The 21,257-nt window shown below is 36.0% G+C and overlaps 1 protein-coding gene across 1 annotated transcript in view; it reads right to left on the bottom strand.

Moving 5' to 3' along the window:
* DNAH8 (dynein axonemal heavy chain 8) overlaps window positions 1–21,257 on the bottom strand; it is a 406,635-nt gene that overhangs the window by 147,530 nt on the left and 237,848 nt on the right. Inside the window, 8 exon segments of the mRNA XM_049765310.1 lie at window positions 3,189–3,404; window positions 4,069–4,236; window positions 5,263–5,439; window positions 6,611–6,714; window positions 8,554–8,672; window positions 11,533–11,759; window positions 13,247–13,411; window positions 14,887–15,040. Coding sequence (XP_049621267.1) covers window positions 3,189–3,404; window positions 4,069–4,236; window positions 5,263–5,439; window positions 6,611–6,714; window positions 8,554–8,672; window positions 11,533–11,759; window positions 13,247–13,411; window positions 14,887–15,040 — 1,330 coding nt within the window.

Genomic DNA, 21,257 nt, shown 5'->3' with positions numbered 1-21,257 from the left:
TACATGAAAAAAATCCCTAAGTTTTTTGTTCAAAGAATAAAAATAGGACTAATTTGAAAAACTATATACACACCTATATACATTACATTGCTGTTTATAATTAAAAAGCCAAGGTGTAAAATCAATCTCAATACCCAATTATGTAGAGTTGATAGAGAAGACTGACTACACATACACAAAAAAATACTATTTACATATAAGAAAAAGTAGGGGGCGGAGATATAGCATAAAAGTAATGCATTTGCCTTGCATGCAGAAGGTCGGTGGTTCAAATCCCAGCATCCCATATGGTCCCCTGAGACTGCCAGGAGAGATATCTGAGCATGAAGCCAGGAGCAACCCCTGAGCACTGCCGGGTGTGATCCAAAAACAAAAACCAAAAAAAAAACGTTTAAAAAAAAAGGTGAAACAATTGCCTTTGATACATGATAGAACTGGAGGGGCCCACGCTCAGCAAAATAAATAACAAGGAGAAATACATATACCAGAATATCTTGTTAATATATGAAAATTAAAAAAGGGAGCAGGGGCTGGGTAGATAGCACAGTGGGTAGGGTGCTTCTCTTGCATGTGGCCTATGTGGGCTTGACATCCCCAGAATGTGCCAGAAGTAATTTCTGAATGCAGAGCCAGGAGTAACCTCAGAGCACCACCAGGTGAGGCCCCAAGCTAACACCCCCAAAAACAAACAATAAAGAAAAATAAAGGGAACAGACAATAATCAGTAATAATAACACCTTAGTTTTGAGACCACAGAACTAAGGGGAGGTTGATTGAAAGGGTACTGTGAACTGCAGTGATGAATGTTGTGTGGAAACCTAAAACCTCCAAAGTGTATGAACATTAAGACCCTTATAAACAAATGTAACCTCTAAAAATAAGTTTTAAAACAAAAAATAGAAGCTTAAAAATTAAATGATTAGTAAGCTATTTTCTAGAGCTGTCTGAAGTAGAAGTTTCTTGAAAACTCTCATTTTATTTTTCAATGTGTTCTTTTGCCCCAGCTGACTTTTTGAATTAAAATAATTTTTCCCAGGAATATTTCATTCAGTTTAACTTTTTAAAAATATTAAACTGTATTAAACTTTTTAATTACAGATTATTCCTATTACTCTCCACTTAAAATATTAATGATTTTTCTTGATGTTACTTGATGTTATTTTATTTATCACATAAAATATGACTGTAGATCTTGGGAAATAACACTGAAGTCCAGTTTGATCCTTAGACCCCCGAGGAACCAGCACAAGCCCTAGAGGCTCTCCTAAGTACTGTTAGCTTTGGCCCTGGTGAACCCTAGCACTATCAAGCCTGTGAAGCCTTCAAGCCAGACTTTCAAATCATAGTTTGATCCATGATCCTAAACAATCCCTAAACATTGAGTAGAGGTACTCCCCTATCCAAAGTATGGTTAAAATTAAATTTTAATGGTGGACTATAATTTTTAATCAATAAAAAACAAATCTTCCCTTACATATAAGTGTTTTTCTTTCTTGAATTTTACATTAACAACACTTCCTTTCATATTTTGTTTCTTTGTGTACACTGATGTAAAATCAGTGAAATCACTACACACGTATTTCCACCCTCAGGCAGACAGTGTGTCACAGGTAGGGTAGCAGGAAAGAATTAATATACCAAGCCAGGCAGGAGAGAGTCACAGAGTCAGTCTGCACCTCATGGTCTCTCTGAGCACGCCACGCCAGACTGCTTTTTCTTTATTAAACCAATACAAATTCACCAGGATGGGGAAGGTCAAGTGATCCAGGTGGGCTTTTACATATCCAAGGGCGAGGTAAAAAAGAAAGAGGAAATTGGGGGAACACCTTTGTTTAACCCAAATTTTCTCATCATTTCCTCATGTCCAACTTTGTTATTTTTTATTTATATTCTATGTTTCTCAAAGTAACCTTTGAACAGAGCATAAATAAGCAATTATTTCTAGAAGACTTATTATGAACAACTATAACTCCATTGCCTTCCTGCTCAGCACTTTCCATTTACAGAACAAGTCCTTTGAACTTTTTGGTTTTATATTGGGGAATGGGTGAAAGTGGAGGATATGAGTGTCTGGGGGCATATTTTATGAAATCTTTGCACTCCTGAGACTGTCGTTCTGTTCCCCAAGAAAGACAAGGACATAAAAAACAACTTGGACCAGTACAGATGAAGCATAGATGTATGCCCCTGTCTGAAACTTAAATTGGCTCATTTTGCAGGGGGACCTGATTTGCTTTATTTTCTAAACTGTTCTAATAAATAGTATGTGCTTTTTTATAGTTAATCAATATGGCATGTTATGTTTTTAATAAATCAGACATTATCATTTATCTGTATTGATTTCCCAGGTATTTTAGGTTTTTAATCCTTTATTTTATTTGAGATTTTTGCTTTTAAGATTCCTACTGCTGTTTTTAGTTCTTTAGTTCCTTCTTTTTTAAATTTAGACATAGGTACCATGACTCACAAAGCATTTAATAACAAATTTGGGGCACTCAATGTTCCAACTTCAAATCTATCTGTAAGAATAATTTTTGGTTATTTCTTGCATGATGGAATAATTAGACAATCATTAAATTCTCAGACTCCAGAAATTAACTCCTCAATATATTCTCCTTTTTCATTGCTTTCTAGTATTAAATTTGGGCTACCTATGACATTTTAATTTTTCTTCTTTTATAAGCGACACTTTTAATATTTGACTTCTCTTGAACTGAATATTTTTTATCTTTAAAATTTAAAACAGTTCTCCCTGTTAGTCCTAATTTTATAAATTTTAATAATATTATAGTAATCCAAGTATCATCAGTTTCCAAATTTTAAAGAAATAACAAGTTTTCCTTTGATTGTCTTATTATGAATAAATTAATTTCCTAGGTATTCCCAAATTAGTTTATTTATTGTCTATGATGCCTACAGACATATAAAAGTCATGTAAGAAAACATTTAAAAATTGGAAAGTGACAAAATAATGAAAAAGAAAAGATTTGCTTATAAACCTCTAATTTGGGGGGAGGATCGCTTTTGTGTTCACAGGGGAAACCAGGGCCACACTCAGTGGAGTTCAGAGGCTATTCCTAGGTTGTGATCAGGGGAAGCTTTGTTGTTGCTTTATTTTTTTTAATAAAAGTAATACTGATGATTGATTGTATGAAACATTAATTTACTAGGAGAAAGGGAGTTTTTACCTTCAAAGGCAACACTTCTTTATTGATACCATAAAATGTTGCCATAGCAAGCGTCCAGGATAGCAAACCTGCTACATTCCCACAAACTTTTTTGGCATTTTCAAAGGTATAATCTTCCATATTAAAATATGGCTGTAAGAACTCAACTGTCTCCTCATTTATAGTGTCCTTGGGGAACTGCTGAAGACTCCACAGGAATCCTGTCGCACTCATCAACTGAAAAAAAAAAACATATTATAGAACATGAGTTCTGGAGGCTTTCTTACTCAATTAGCATGTAACTCTAAATTGGATTTTTCCAAAGAATTAACAATTGACTTGCTTTAAGCACAAATTGTGACTATGGAAGTAGTTGAGATAAAGAAAACAATATGGACTTAGAGCTAGAGCAATAGCACAGTGTACCCACTTGTCTTGCAAGCAGCCAACCAGGGTTTGATCCATGGCATCCCATATGATTCCCTGAGCATTGCCAGGAGTAATTCCTGAGCACCAATTGGTGTGACCCCAAACAAAATAAAATTAAAAATATTTAAATTATGTATACTTCTTGTCCTGTAAATGTACCTCTTTGCCACTCACCATTTAGGTCCTGTTTGGGATTTTTGGAATTGGGGTAAATTGACATACAAATGATGCCAATGCTTGCTTCTGGATATATTTTATATATTTATATACATATACATTTATATACATAAGTTATTTATGTAAATACTTAAAAAAGATATCCAGTTTGAAAAATCTTCCCTTACTTACATTTGGGGGAAGGCCCCATAAAATAATTCTTCCAGGAGAAAAGGAGTAATTATTCTCTAGCTCTTAGTGCATATCCTTCACACAGTTGATACTTTCCTGGATTGCCAAAATAGACTTCACTTACTTTTAATGACTCTGTCCAGGATGGCTTGACACAAGGTTTCTCTGGATCCATAGTAACTGGATCTATTTTCTTTTGAAACAGTAACAGAACACAGTCCATGATTCTCATAATGAGATGAGGGGGTTTGGAAAGTTTCCTCACTGTGGCAATATCATTGGGTTTGATAGTCTGTATTTGGGAAACAAAAGAATACATATTGCTAAATAGAGTTAATAGATGAAAAAAAATTAACTAGAAAGCTTTAATATTTATTTCCCCATAATTCCTGACATGCCCTAGGAATTTAAGTTCTAAGATTTTTTTTTCATGATGGTTCATTCATTGCTATTTAGGAATTCTTTTTTTTTAACCTGTGGTTCTTAACTTATTGTTTTTAACTATCATTCTCATTTATTACATAGAACCCAAGATCTCTGCTAGCAACAAATTACCACGATGTTACATTTAAATACATTGATTTTCAGGAAAGATATGTTATTGTGACTATAGAAAGAGGAGCAAGACCCTACATCTAAGAAAATTTAGTTTTATTTTGAATATTTCTCTGTTTATGAAAGGTAGGGAACTCAAATGATATAGGAGAAGTCATTATAACATAGGGCTCAAATAGATATTTTAAGGTTTTATCTATCAGCTGAAATAAGGCATTTAAGGCAAGAAAGATCAAAATATTACAAAATCAATAAAAAAATTTTTCAAAGACTCATTTGGTTAAGTGATCTTTCTCTCTGCTTCAATGTTTTTTAGAATCCTTAGAGTGAGACACAGGCCTTGTTATTGCTACCCTATTATTCATTGATTGCCATAAACTTATTCATTCTTCGATAAAAGCAATTAGTCTTCCATTGAAAATAATTTTTATTTTTGTTTCCAACAATGAACAAAAGAATCTCTCTCATTTCTGAGGACTAGAGAAAACGCAATGGCTTTAAACCAAGAGTATGTGTCATAGCAGATACAAGGTGATTAGAAAACAAAGGGGTCAAAGAAGTAAACCTTTCAGAAAGGTATCTGGTTTGAGACAGCACCGCATGGCCTCCAAAAATAGTGCAAGATATGGCCCCCACAACAACAATGAATTTTCAAAGAAACTCATTTCTCTTTCTAACCCCAGAAATGTCACAGTGAATTTCAAACACTAAAATATGACGACCACAAAGATTTGTGCTGGGAGAGATGACAAGGACAGCTCACGTTCAGGGCTGCTTCTGCTTCCTCCAGAGCAGGTCTAGCCGCCTCAAGTTTAGACTCAGCTTTTACTTTTTCTGAATCAATTTCATCCACAATTTTTTGGGCCTTGTCTTTGACCTCCTGTACTTCATTTTTAACTTTGGCTGAGGCTTGAGCACTTATAGTGACTTCAGCTAACACCTGTTAAATTGAGGAAACACATGAGAACAAACAGCATTCTTTGGAGCAAAACAGACAGACTGGAACAGAGAGAGGATATTTATTAAATAGAATATAAAACACGAGCCAGACTGCATTTATCCTCCATCTACGTCATTTCTATTTTAGGGTGTTTGAAATTAATTTCTTGAAGCAGTTCCTTGCCATCTTCTATTTCCTAAGCTTTCATCATGCTTAGAATCTATAAATAATCATCTTAGGCTTTCAAAAAATGGTGTTGCTATGCTATGCAATTTCTAAAAATGGTTACAGTTCAAGTCGATGTAATAGAATAAGGCCAGAAAATGTATTAAGGCCCATATAATAACAATGTTTGCTGAAGGTCATAAAAATACTAAGAGCCTCAGCTATGCTATCTCTCTCATTTTAGTAACTATGAGATCCAACTTAAAAATATTCACATGGTGGAGGAAAGAGTATCTCCAGGTGTTGCTCAAGAGGCCCAGGGGACCCCTTCTAGTAAGTCTCCACCAACCCCGGCTAGTGGTTTAAAGTGAGAATACAAGGATATGGTGCTGTGTGGACCCTGCAGTACTGGGAATTTGCCTAGGTCTTTTCAGCAGTGCTTGGGAGCCTCCAAACTTGCACCCAGTGTTGTTCAGGAGTCCATGTGGTGCCAGGAATCAAATGAGTGTTAGTCATATTCAAGGCACATGCCTTTGTCTCTACACATTATATCTAGATCCTTAAGAACACATATTTTAAGACCATTATTAACTTTCTCAGTGAATGAAAGCAGAAAGCAGTTTGAAACTGGAATGGTCGTAGTAAGGGAACAAAACACATACACCTTGGCACATTGTAAGAAGTATATTTCTAGTTTGGACTGTACCAACTTTTCCTCTTATCTATTTACTTCCTGATTTTAAACTTGAGGTGAGACTTGGGACATCCAAGAAGTCTACAATATACTGGTTTCTTAAAAAGAAAACAGTCTTAGCCTAAGTGAAGGATACAACATTTTAGGTTCATCTTTAAATAAATTAAAGTTTAAGAAATTAAGTAAGCTTATTAACAGTATCTTACCATACTAGTATATAAAGTTTATGCTACTTACTTCTTAATAGCATTATAAAAGTGACTTTTAATGAAAAAATTCTTTACTCCTAGAGATATAATAAAGCAAACTCACTTCATCTGCTTTTACTGAAGCCACTGCTAATTCCTTCTCCTTTACTGCAAGTTCCTGAGAAAGTTTAGCAACAGATTCGCTTGCCTCCATAAGCTTATCAAGACCTGTATCAACACACTCATAGTGTCAGTGAATATATAAATATATTTTATCAAATATTTAGTCAATATTTATTACAATATACATTTTATAATAAATATAAGGTGATTGGTTTTATACATAACATGTTATTTATAAAGCTACATATAGTTTAGCAGCATTACTGACCTTATTTTTGAGCATTTCAGTATGAGGTGAAAAAAATTAGCTCAGTCAGAGAATATACAGTACATACATTTAAGGGAAAGTCACACTACCATAGTGATTAAGGTCAACTTAGTCACCATTAGGATCAAAAAGATAGTACAGTAGTAAGGCATTTGCTTGCATGTGGTTGTCTCAGGTTCAATCCCTAGCACCACATATGATGCCCAGAGTCCTTCCAGAAATGGTCCCTGAACACATAGACAAGAGTAAATTAGGCAGTCAGGTGTGGCCCAAAAACAAAAAGGGAAAGGAGGGAGGGAAGGAAGGAAGGAAGGAAGGAAGGAAGGAAGGAAGGAAGGAAGGAAGGAAGGAAGGAAGGAAGGAAGGAAGGAAGGAAGGAAGGAAGGAAGGAAGGAAGGAAGGAAGAGGGAGGGAAGGAAGGAAGGAAGGAAGGAAGGAAGGAAGGAAGGAAGGAAGGAAGGAAGGAAGGAAGGAAGGAAGGAAGGAAGGAAGGAAGGAAGGAAGAGGGAGGGAGGGAAGGAAGGAAGGAAGGATGATGGATGATGGACGGAAGGAAAAGAAAGATGGAAAAAGGAAGAAGGAAAAGGAAGAAAAATAGCTCGCGACTTTGTATATAATCTATAAACATTATTTTTGCAATTTTGAGTTCTATTGAGATTGAGATGGCAAGCAAGACAAATAATAGAGTAGCATTTTGTGGCTCCTATAAAAGTGCAAATAACAGCATGTACAACTGGTTCTGTGATGTCATACTGTAAATCAAAATAATAACTAATAACTCTTCTTTTTGACACTGTGGTTTGCACTATCGTTAATGAAGAAATATTATGCACATGACTTTATACCTTTTCAGTACCCAGGTCATGTCCAAAGTGATCAGTTCCAACTATCAATTGTCATAGTGGACCCTTATCTACCTTACCTGCACTCACCTTAATTATGGTAAACTTTCTACCATGGATTTGTCCTTCTGACCCTCATTTTTATTGTTTCTGGATATTATTACCATATTATCTTTTATTTTTCTTATATCCACAATGAGTTTATCCTGTTTCTGTCCCTCTGCCTCTGATTCATTTTACTCAGATTAATAATTTCCATATCCATCCAAGTATTAACAACTTCATGACTTCGTTTTCCTAACAGCTATGTAGTATTCCATTGTGTAGCTATATCACCATTTCTTTAGCCACTCATCTGTTCTCCAGCACTTGGGTTTCCAGATACTCGCTATTTTAATTAGTGCTGCAATGAACATAGGAATAGAGAGGACTTCTCTGCATGTTTTGCTGTTTCTAGGGTATATCCCTAGGAGTGGTATTGATGGGTAATATGGAAGCTTATTTTATAGTTTTTTTGAGGAATATTCATATCCCTAAAAGGCTGGACCAGTCTACATTCTCACTAGCAATGAATGAAAGTGCCTTTCTCCCTGAATCTGTGCCACTGGTTGTGCTTGTTCTTTGTGATATGTGCCAATCTCTGTAATGTGAGATAATATTTCACTGTTGTTTTAATTTTCATCTTCTTCATGATTAGTGATGTGGAGTGTGTAAAAGACCTCTTAGATTGTCCCTTATAATAGTTTATTTTGACTATCAATAAAGTCAGTATTTACTATATCTACTAGCCAAAATACTGACACGCCTCTGAAAGATAAGATTCCATACTCTTACCAATATTCATCCGTTCAGCTTGTCCATTAATAAACTTCAACTTTTCAGTATAGATGTTTTTATAACCATTTATAAATGAGAGGTAAGATTTGGGAGTCACATGAGCTCTTCGGCGGTACCTGAAAGAAGAATGAAAAAATGTTTAACATATTTTAAATGTTTAAAATTGTTTAAAATATTCAAAGGAAAAAATAAAATAGTCAAAGGAGGGGGGCAGGAGCGGTGGTGCAAGCAGTAGGGTGTTTGCCGTGCAAGCGGCTATCCTAGGACGAACCGCAGTCCAATCCCCTGGCGTCCCCTGGCGTCCCATATGGTACCCCAAACCAGGACCGATTTCTGAGAGCATAGCCAGGAGTAATCCCTGAGCGTCACTGGGTGTGGCCCCCCAGAAGAAAAACATAAAAGAAGTTTTTAAGGAATCTAGTTTCCCCCAACCAAGTATGATAGAAAGCTTCAAGAAATTCTAAGAGTGCTAACTAGATTGAGATCATAAGTAATGATACTTATGACTTTGACTTTACAAACAGGAAAGTACAGGCAGTTGTGAAAAATGGACAGTAAAAAAGATGTTGGCCAGTTCCTAGGACTTGTAATTATTCATGACACAGAATTGACACTTTTAAATGCTGGGCAGTCAGTGCCTTATTGTGTGGAGACTGAAGTATGCAAAAAGAATATGGCTTTAACTTCCCTCCTTCCAGGTACGTTTGTGAGACGCCAACATAGACGCCATCTCATTACTAAATCAGCAGAACCATGAAAGGTCATCACCAGCAGAAAGGAAGGAACTGTGAGTGATTTTCTTAGAAAAGTGATATGGAAAAAACAAAATATCTGATGTTTTGACATTTAAGAAACCTTTTAGGGGACTTATCGCCACTCTGGACATTGGTTTACTTGTCTGAAAAACTGAAAGAAAAATCACCTTCTACATCTTCTGGAATTTTGTGATGATTGAAAACTATTTGAAAATACAAAATCAAGAAATGAATATTCTGCATTCTACCTTAATTCCATAGATTTTAGTTACCCTTTTCTACATATAGAAACTAAGTAGGTGGGTTTGCAAATCACTAAAATTAAAATTAAATTTAATTAAAATTAAAGGATTCATTCAACACAAATGGCTTTTTTTTTACCATAAACCAATAGCAATAAGTAAAGGGAGATATATTTACATAGTTATTTTACTATAAAATAATTTTTCACCATTGGTAAGCTGATGAATTTAAAATTATTAATTGTATTTATGTATTGTATTACTTAAATATACATTAACTTTTTTATATTGTACATTAAAATTTTTAATAACCGGAATATATGTATGACTATCAAAGCATTGTATGAATGTTATAATCAGAATGAGTTTTTAAAATTTAAGACAGTATTAGCTATTTCCTAAGATAACAAAGTAATAAAAATAATATAGGCTTTTGTTCTTACACAAAGGTAAACATTTTTCCACAATAAATGACAGCTATAGGTGGAATTTGAGTTAAGTAAGGAAAAATATCTTACAAATAATTCTTTTCATGTTGAAAATGATTTAAACAGTTGCATACAAACTGCATGATTTTATTCTTTCTTAGAGCTGTATAGTAGTACATTATACCACATGGTCTTGGTCCACTGAGTGGTAAAAATGGTAAAAATGAAATATACATAATTATATTTTATACGTGGGACTTAAAACTACCCAGTGAGGTAGCAACAGAAATCCAAAGGCAATATAAAAGGGAGACTAACACACAAATGAGTTAAGAGTGAGTGAGAAGGAATGGGAATGGGGTTGGGGGAGACAGATGGGAACACTAGTGATGGGTATGGTATTGGAATTATGTCCACTAGAAACTGTTATTAATAGTTTAGGCCAGGCCAGAGTGATAATACAACAAGTAAAATACTTGCTTTGATTAGAGCTGATTCAGGTTAGGTCCCCAACACTACATCTGGTCCCCCAAACTCCACCAGAAATGATTCCACAGTAAGTGATTCATGAGTAAGTGTTGAAGACTGCTGAGTATGGACCAAAAAATAAAAAAGATATTGTGAGCCAAAATATTACAAAATTAAATAGAAATCTTACTAACAGTAAAAAGCAACACACATAGATTAATTAAAACAACAAACAAAAATCCAAGAGTTTTCCTTGAAGAAGTATGACCTGGATATGATTTAAGTAAGTGAAAATTCTGAGATACATACATTTTTGTGAAAAAAAGTTCTTGCAAAATCATTTAAAGTGTTATTAGAATATCTATGGAGAGAAACAAGCATAATCTCTCTGGCATGTTCTACAACCTTTGACACAGGTTCTATACTTCCATCCATTTACTCTAAGGAAAAACCTGTTTTCCAGAGATGCAACTACCTCCTATTATTTATTTTTAGCAACTGCATTCAGCAAACACCATGCTTTGTGTGGAAAATTCTGCATTTTTTAAAAATTGTTCACACCAGCTTTTACATACACTACTGCCACTTTTCGGAGTGGACTTTTAGTCAATTAAAATTCTGCTTCCTAATTATTTGGCATAAAAACATTGATAAGACTAAGTGATGCAAATTCAAAACCAAAATGTTCCCTTAGCATAAGGAAATAATGAAACTTTAAAACAGTGTGCTTCTTTAATCAAAATAAATAATTCATTTGAATAAGAAACTAATTTTATACAGTTTATAGTGAATTCATTAAGTCATTTTCAAAAGAAAAATTAAGCAAATGAAATAAAATGATTCATTAAGCATCTGTTACTTGGAAGCCTGAAGGGAAAGAGGTATTTAAGTATGGACACTAGTTAATTTTGAAACCTCATTTATTCATCATCTTTTCAATACATAATAACTTGCAAATCAAAACAAGAAAAAAAACTAAGACTGTGATTTTGCTCAATCGATAGTCTTTTACTGGATGTGACATTTTATTTTTATTTGGCATACAAAGTTTGTGGCTTTATAGCTATCATGCTTATTACTTACCTTTGAAAATAATTTTCACAGCTCTCTGAAACCATATCATGAAAGAGACCCATTGTTTCTACAACATGTTTCTTGGTGTCCATAGAGCAGACAATACTGTAGTCTGATAGAAAATAGGAGGCCACTGCAACCAGAGCCTCCTTTGGCCAGCGACTGAACCAGTCCATGGTACAACCTGAGATCAAGCCAGGAAACTTCAAAGAACGGGCACGGAACTTTTCACCAACCTATTGATAGCCAAGATATAAAACATTAGAGAAATTTTAATTCAGTAAGAGAGAATTTATGCAATCTGAGTCAACTGAATTACATCATAAAATAAAATTTTAATTCTTTAACTTCATTAATATATAAATTAAATTTCCAAGTGATGGGAAGTAATATTTTAATGTTCTTCTGTGCTCTCAGATGACATCTGGTTCCATTCTAAGAAGTTATCTTTATAAGAAGAGATGGCCAGGCCAGTGAAAGGCTGGGGTCTGGAACAAGTGAGAATAGCAGAAGGAATGGAAGGGAGTGGGTCTAAGAAGGAACTTCCCAAGAGAGTCAGCAAGTCTTTCTTCAAATATCTGAAGAGTTGTGTGTGAGATATATTAGGTTCATTTTGTAGATGAGTCAGAAGAATAGGGGATACAGCAGTTAAATGAAATTTAATTTATAGTAATTTATAGCAAGCTAGAACAGGGAGTAAGGAACTTGCCTTGAATAAAGCATACCCTCCCTATTCCAAACACCACATAAGATCTTTTGAGCACCACTGAGCACAGAGCCAAAAACCCCTGAGCACTCCTAGCTCCATCAACTTCCTTCAAAAATATATGATTGTGGGTAAGACCTGTATAGAACCAGAGAGTTCAATTGGTAGGAGTCATTCCTGGAACTGCTCAGAGGAAGATATGCAGTGTAAGAACTTACGAAGAACTAAGATCAGTCACATACAAGACATGTCCTTAATCCCTGTACTCTCTCTCTTGCCCAGTTATTTGTTCTTATTTTGTGACCACACCCATAGTTCTCAGCAGCTTGTTCCCAGGTTAGTGTTCATTGGTTACTTCTGGGAATGCTCAAAGGATATGCAGTGCTGAGATTAGATCTGGGGTCTCATTTATGCAAAACATATGTTCCAGACCTCTTGAGCTATATCCTCGATCCAGTCTTGTGAATTATTAGTGAGAACCCTAGAGTAGGGCTGTCTACTGGAACTTTCTGTGATGTGAAAATGTTCTACATAAATACTTTCTAGAATGGTAGAACCCTTGCACACATAGCTTCTGAATAATGGGGCAAGCAGTACTAAGTATTCATTTTTACTTATTTACTGTGGACATACATGACTGGCTTATAACTACTAAATTTGATAGTACCTTAAGCTAGAAATATTAAAATCAACATTAGGGACATTATATATTGTGTTTTATATTGGAGGTTAATGGACAAGATTATCTCACCTAGTACTTATAATTAAATGGCCCATGACTCTAAATAGTACACAAAAAGTTGTAGGCTATGCAATAAATTGATAATATATTTTAACTCATACACACCAAATGAGATTTCAAAGATCAGTAGAGATGGATGACAGTGAATTATTAAATATCTTGAGTTCATTGTAACAAATGTTAGTGACAGAACAAATTTTCTAATAGATGGGCAAACTAAGTATATTTGAGTAAGTAACTTCTTGTACATGAATATAAACAGAACAAAAGCTCACCGGAGAAAAGCAGAGAACAACATGTAAATTCCTTTTGGACCTTGAAATGAAGTATTCATATAGATTATCAAAGGTTGGAGGATGGCGAGGGAGCTCACGCTTCATCACAGATATCAGACCCTGAGTGATTTCATCCATTTCATCGCGTGCAAACAAATTGGAGATCTCGGAGGAAGAGGAAAGAAAGGTTTTATTTAAAAGTTCCCCACAGCCAAATCACTGCTATCATCTGGTCCTTTTCCTAATGAAATGTCAACTTTTCATATTTCCTTTCTGCTGCTCCACAGTCAGATCCCTGGTTGGCCAGAGATTCTTAAGAGTATACCATTTTTCTTTTCACTGAGAATCTTAACCAGAAACTAATTATGTCTCCTATTTCTTAGAAATCTCACTCTGAAAGGCAATCTCTGCATGGCTCCAAATCTCTTTTTAGAATGTCTAGCAGAAGACTCTGCTCTTACAAGTCAGTCTCAATGCTGGATCCAAGGAAGTCAATTAGCTTGGGCATCAATAAACAAAATCGTGCAGGCAGAATTCACCCATCTGACCTGATTTTAAGATTGATAAGCTTGCAGGGGGTGGTTATTAGCTGGCACATAGAAACTTTTTAGAACGCCTCTTCCATTACTAATTGAAAAAAGGTTCTTTTCCTGTGCCTAGTCTATTTAGATAAATATCATAATATCGGGTGAATAACTCTTACTTTTTGAGAGTCTGGAATTATGACTGAATGGTAAAACAAGGAATGACAACATGAGCAGCTTCAATACAACTCTTGGACTTTGAGGTTCAAACAACTTCTCAGAACAGAAATTAGGTATAACAGCTACCTGCACTTCCCTTTTAGAGAGGGACACATTCTCTATGGTCTCCTTTGTGCAACATAAGAAACCTGAATATAGCTATATCCAGACTCTAATTTTACCAATTCAGCTATGAATCCTACTGTGTTTCTATAAACAGTCTTAACCATGAGGACAGCTATGATGATGAATTTCACAAGTCCTTCTAATGAAGCTTCAGGCAACTATGTGGTGTTAGAAGTGCTGATAAGTGTTGATACAAGTAATGCCAAAATAGCAGAAATAGTGATTTAAACAACTGCTAGAACTCTTTTGTGTTTGTTTTGTTTTGGGCCACAGCCAGTGGCACTCAGGGATTACTCCTCGTTCTGGGCTCAGATATCACTCCTAGCAGGCTCCAGGGAACCTTATGGAATACAATAGTACTGGAGCAATAGTATAGTAGGTAGGGCATATTCAAGGCAAGTGCCTTACCTAGTGTCCTTTCACTCCAGCCTTAACAATTGCTAGAACTCTATCAACCATTCATTCTATGCCTTCTGATTATGTAAGTGTGTATATTTGTGCGGGAACTTTGATTCTCATAAAATTAATTATGAACCTAATAATAGTGAAAATACAAATATTTAAAATGAAAAAGCTATCATTAAACATCCAGAGGTAGGCAATAATATTTTCAGAGGGACTTAAAAAACTCACCAAATCACATGAATCATTTCTAAAGTGAAAAACAGATTATATTAAATGACCTGACATAAAAGGTGGCTGTCTTTTCTATTCAAATATAACATATTTTTTATTTAAAAAATGAGGCTTTTCTACACTTTTGAGACTTACCTCCCCTGAAGAGAGCAGGTTGTTAAGATATTCTAGAAAAGCTTCATCTTTTATTTCATTGTCAGTAAAGATGAAGGTGATACCTTTTCCCTCAGCACCAGCAACTTTGTATAAAGATTTTAAATCATCTGTTAGATTAGTGACATTATAAGACCTAAAAAGAAGAAGTGAAGAAGTATGAGAAACTTAAAAATATGTATATACAACCATAATTTCTCTAAAAGCACAATATAACACTATGGTAATTCAAACCTAATCTGCACCTGCTCCAAAAGATAGTGAGTAATAGCACCTGCTGAAACAGATTGGGTGTAATTCAAACAAATATGTACTACTTAACCTGAAAAGCAAGATATGGGAAATTTACCAGAAGTGATTCATGTATCTGAGAATAAACTTCAATTTCCTGCAATTTGACAGTCTTCAGTAGCAAATTTTGCCCTAGTGAACATATGTATAATATCTAAAACCAATCTGAAATTTGAATGAGTTTGGATCAGTAAGAACGTCAAGATAAATTATAAATTAAATTAGTGATAAATTATATATAATGGTAATTTTCACATTGTATTAAATGGCTACATTCGAAGGAAGCCTACAGGGGCAAAAATGTTACAATTTTGTGACAATAGATTATGAGAAGTTGATTTTTTGCTTCTCAGCTAACTTTGGTTCCTAATAAATGTCTAAGCTACCAGAGGTGATGTAATGGGTAAAAATAAAGAAAATAATTTCATAAGTGCACACAAATTCTCATGAATAACTTGGTGACAAGAATCATAAAAAGAGACACCCACTTCAAGGTTTTTGCTGTCAAACCAGAGAGTTTAGTATAAAGCCATATGGCCTTATGCAGACTGTGAGCAGTAGAACAAAACAAAACAAAACAAAACAGCAGACATCAAATCCCTATTTTTAGCTTTTAGAAAAAGCCCTTCACATTTCTTCATTAACAAAATTAATATTTAATTTTTAAAGTTATTCTGGGCATTAGAGCTGTTGTAGCCTAAAAATACTTATGTGAATAAGTGACAACGTAAGAAAGTATTGAGCAATACTATTGAGCATTGAGCAATGCTATTGCTGCTCTTTTCCAATAGTTTGCATCTGTTTTGTCTCTTTGTCACACTTTGGTTCATTCTGACCATATTTTAAGCTTTTTCATTATTATTCTATTTACTCAGATCTTTGATATTACTGCTTCAATTGTTTTTATAGACACTTAGAATCACACCAAGTAGTGAATGCTATCAATGGATGCTTATGTTCTGATTTATCCATTGGATCCTCCCATCTCTCTCACTCCCTTCTGGCCTCCCTCATTCATGGAAAACAGTATTACAATTAGACCAATTAATAATCCTACAGTGATGGGCCCGGAGTGATAGCGCAGCAATAGGGCATTTGCCTTGCACGAGGATAACCCAGAACGTACCTGGGTTTGATCCCTGATGTCCCACTTGGTTCCCCCAAGCTGGTGTAATTTCTAAAGGCAGAGCCAGGAGTAACCCCTAAGTGTTCTCGGGTGTGGCCCAAAAACAAACAAATAAATAAATAAAAATCTTACAGTGACTATTAATTCTTCCAGTGAAGAATTGCTTTCCTTTTATCAAGGATGCAGAGCTATTAAACTAAAAGACGGAGACATGTTGAAAGTAGATAGGCTCAGGGCCAGAGCGATAGCGCAGCGGTAGGGAGTTTGCCTTGCACGCGGATGACCCAGGACAAACCTCCGTTCCATTCCCGGTGTCCCATATGGTCCCCAAGCCAGGAGCCATTTCTGAGCGGATAGCCAGATTAACCCCTGAGTATCACCGGGTGTAGCCCCAAAAAACAAAACCAAACAAAAAAGTAGATAAGCTAAAACTTGGCCTCTTGTACCACATAGTGAATGCAAAGTAACATTATTGAAAGAATTCAACATGCTACTCCAGTAATACACAAATATTAAGTGAAAGAAGTGTTAGGAAGTAATAAGTTGATTCGGCTGTCATCGCTGCCCGACAAACAGTTTTGGGGGGTCCCAGCAGCCACAGGAGCCTCCAAAGCCACAATTTTCTCTCATCCGTCCACTAGCCATTCTGAGCGCCCCAGAGCTGCGTCGTCTAGGTTGGGACTTTCTGCAATGTGCCTTGCTGCTTGCTGCTCTTTGGGAATAATCCAAGCTGGAGAAGATGGGCCCACACCCTCTGATATCCTGTCTCCAGGCTACAGTGACCTTCCCCAACATGGCCGTGAGCTTCTCCCCGCTGGACTGGCCATGCCTGGATGCCTCTCAGAGGAAGCTCTACAGATGCTGGAGACCTACAAGCACCTGTGGGCTTTCGGGTATTGCGGGGTGAAGCCTGCTCTGATCTCTTGGTTGGAAGAAGGAGCTCTGGGGAGGCAGCAGAGAGGCATGTTTGCAGGTCCACTCAATGATGGTACTTGGGATTATTCCTGGCCCCATGATTCGGGAGTCGCTCCTGGTGAGCTTGGAGGACATTATGGCGTGCTAGGGATTGAACTCGGGTCAGCAAACAAACACCCTTCCTGCTGTGCTTTCTTTCAAATAGTTTTTTTTTTTTGTCTGAAATTTTAAATCATTGGTGAGTAAGCCCAGCACAAAGCTAATTTGGATTTTGACAAACTCCTCATGCTCCCAACCTGTCTTGCCTTTTCATATTAGCCGATTTAGCAATAGAAAGCAACATGTATTCACTCCATCAGTGTGCTGTACTAACCAGGTTTCATTCAACTAATTGTTTTATTTAAATTATTTAAACACTGTGTATTCAGAAATGTTTGTAGTTGAGTTTTAGTCATAAATTGTACGCTGCCCTTCACCAGTGCAACTTTCCTGCCCCCATTTCCCTCCTTCGCATCACCCTGCTTGTCTCTGAGACTAGCATTCTGCTTCTCTCTCTATCATTGTCATGGTAGTTATCAGAGCAGTTAGTACTCTAACTGTACTCACCTCTCTTTGTGGCAAGATTCATATCATAGGCAATCCTCCCAGCCCTCTGTATCTATTGTCTCTAAATATTATTACCATACTGTCTTTCATATATTTTCTTATATCCCCCCCCATAAAAGAAGTAGTAAGCTTACTCCTGATAGGAATGGCCTCAGTAATTTGAAAATAAAATAAATCAAACTACTCAACATTTCCTTAAGTCAAACTCTAATCCAGAAGAAGACTAATTCTCTGAATTCTCTATGTCTGGAAGAGGTGAGGAAACTGCTGGAGAAAACTGGAATTTAAGGAAAGATTTTTATCTTATCTCCAGTAGATCTGGCTAAGCTTATTGATGAGTGTAGCAACACTAAATAGCAGAATTTCAATGTAGATGGAGCATTTCATATTGGAAGGGCATTCCATCTAGGGTAAACTGATACGAGAGAGAAATAAATGCCTGGCTTCAAAGCTTCAAAGAATAGACTATCTTATTAGAGGTTAATGCAGTTAGTGCTTTGAAGTTGAATCCAATGCTTATTTGCCATCTCCCCAATCTTAGGACTCAAGTATGATGCTAATTATACACATCCTGTGTTTCACAAATGGAACAATAAGTCCTGGATAACAGCATGTTGGTTTATGTGGTTTACAATGTTTTAAACCCACTCTTGAGATCTACTGTTCATAAAAACAATTGCTTTCTAACTCTTACTGTGTTTGAGGCCAGAGAGATAACTCAACTGAATGCTGGCTTCACATGTGGGAGGCCCAGTTTTGGTTCCATAGTCCACTAGCACCAACAGGAGCTACCTCCACAGTCAAGAAGAGTCCCCAAGCACTGTTCATTGTGGTTCAAAAACAAAACAAAGGGAAAAACCCAAAGTATTATTATTTTTTGATGGTAAACCAGGTCACAAAAGTACTTTGATGGAGGTTTACATAGAGAAAAATATTGTTTTGGTGTAGTTAATATATTTGTTCTGCAGCTAATAGATAAAAAACTTGCAAGTCTTTTTACTTCAAAAAAATATGCCCCACAAAGTCATTTTTTTTTAGGAAAGTGATTCCTCTAATGGATCTGGCAAAAATTAATTCACAACACTATCTCTAAAGTATTAGACACTCCAGAGGCCATTAAGAACATCTGTGGTTTGTTTGAGGAGATTAAAACATACACATCAATAGGACTGGGAGGAAGTTGATCCGAAACCTCCTGAATACATTTGAGGAATCTCAGTGAAAAAAGGAACTGCAGGTGTTGTGTAAATCTTACAGAGGATTAGAATTTTAAGTGGAGCCTTAAGATGTGACTGAATTTTTACAATATAATGTTAAATATTTAATTGAGTCATCACTTTTGATGGGTGAGTAAGAGAGGTGGCTTTTTGAGATGGGAAAGTTGCTGTGAGAACTGTTGAAATGTTGACGAATTCTGAATATTGGATCAAGTTAATTGATCAAAACAGTGACAGGGCTTGAGAAGATGAGCTCCAGTCTGAAAGTTCTGCTGAGGGCAAATGCTATCAGGAGCATTACACGAAGTAGAGAAAACTATAATGAAAGTAGTCAAGCCATGCAGAGAACTTCACTATTCTATTATTTTAAGGAATTGCCCTGTCTCCCCCAACTTTCACTACATTGATGAGTCGACAGGCAAAGACTTAGTGATGAGAATTTTTTGAGCATACAGCCTTTGTAAATTAAATTATCCATATTGATTTTATAAAATAAAAAGTGCAATTGGAAAGTTAACAGATTACATTTTAGAGTAAGCTTAACTTTTATATGCACTAAGACACCAAAATGTTTATGGTTTTACTCACTTTATCGCAATATTCTCCTATTGTGATAATCTGGAACTGAACTCAGTAATTCTAAGAAAACCTGTAGATCTCAGCAGCAAGGCTGCCATCAAAAGAATCCAACTCATTCCTTTCAAAATTAAATTTACAGGCAGAGTATTCATTAAAAAGAAAAGGATGGTGGCTTGCTGAGATGTAGCTGCATCAGTGAGGGCAAGACTTTTTTTCCTGCAGGGTGGTCTGGCCTGGAGATGATAAGCAATTTTCTCACTGATTTTTCAGTCTTTCAATTATTAAGGAAATGAATTCACATTGTTATTTTGTTTTGTTTTGTTTTGTTTTGTTATTGGGGTGCAGGCTTTCAAATGGTGCTTTGGATGTCCTAAGAGATTTTTCTGGTGATTCTTGACCAATCAGATCAAGAGTTCAATGAAGAGGATCTAAGACATTATGCTGCATGGGCTCTGCAGTGCCAGTGATTAAGCAGACTACCCTGGTGTTACATGCTGGTGCAGATAGGAAGGCCTCCATGGGCATACTCAGTGGTGCTTTGGGGACGAGAGCTATACTTCACAGCTGGAGGTGATGGAGGCCTCCAGAGCTCAACCTGGCAATGCTTAGGAAACAATTTGATGCCAGAGGTTGAACCAAAGGACTGCATTCTAGGTATGTGCCATAACCATATCTCCAACCCTTCGGTTTTTTTTCCCTATTTTATTGAGCCATACACAGAAGTGCTCAGAGAATACTCCTATCTCTATGCTTAGCACTCATGGTGGTACTTAGGACATCATATGTTGTTATGGGAGTAGAACCAGGGTCAGTGGTGTGCAAGGCAAGTACATTAAACTCTGTGTTATCTCTTTGGGCTGCCTTGACATTTTAATATTAAACTTACTGTTATCTATAGATATATAGGCATAATAAAAATGCACTTATTTCTAAGTTTTGATTTTTTCTCTTTCACCATAGCTAAGCTATTTGAGGAGTTTTGAAATTTATCTCTGCATCTTCACTTCTTAAGTGCAGTTCCTGCACCTATTCACATCCCTGAGTTTGTCACTTGAACTGTTGTTTCCAATTCTTGTGCTTTATTTACTTTTACCAACATTTTCAGACTCATTTTCTCTGCAGCAAACTGAATGATTTCATTTTTTCTGTGACTGTAGATTATTTCATTGTGTGTCTCACAAGTGTCTAATCAAGTTGACTGCCACTTTAAAATTCACCAAGGATTTGTTTGTTAAGACATGAAGAATGGAAAGAACTTGCATGAAGGAAGATGTTCCTACTTATAGGTACCTACAAACAAGAGAAGGCATGGCATATGGCATTGTGCCACATGGGGGGAAGCACAGGAAGGCTGGACAGTGGGAATAAATGAAAAGCATAAGCAATAGCCTTTACTGTAGATCCATGAGAAAATGAATGCTAGGAGTGTTAAGCAAATTTAAGATTGACTATTTTGAATTATTTCTGCAAGCTCTACTTCACAAGTGTTGTTTCCTGTTGACTGGTTTGGAGTATCATAAGCCGTAAAGCATAGTGAATAATTTGGAGTAAGAGCTCTGGGTTAGTGTATAAGTTAAACAGTGTTTGTGGCTAGTTCTCCATGATTGACTAGCCCCAGG

Source organism: Suncus etruscus, chromosome 18, assembly GCF_024139225.1.
Source record: "Suncus etruscus isolate mSunEtr1 chromosome 18, mSunEtr1.pri.cur, whole genome shotgun sequence".
NCBI lineage: Eukaryota > Metazoa > Chordata > Mammalia > Eulipotyphla > Soricidae > Suncus > Suncus etruscus.
This window is presented reverse-complemented; position numbering and strand designations above follow the sequence as displayed.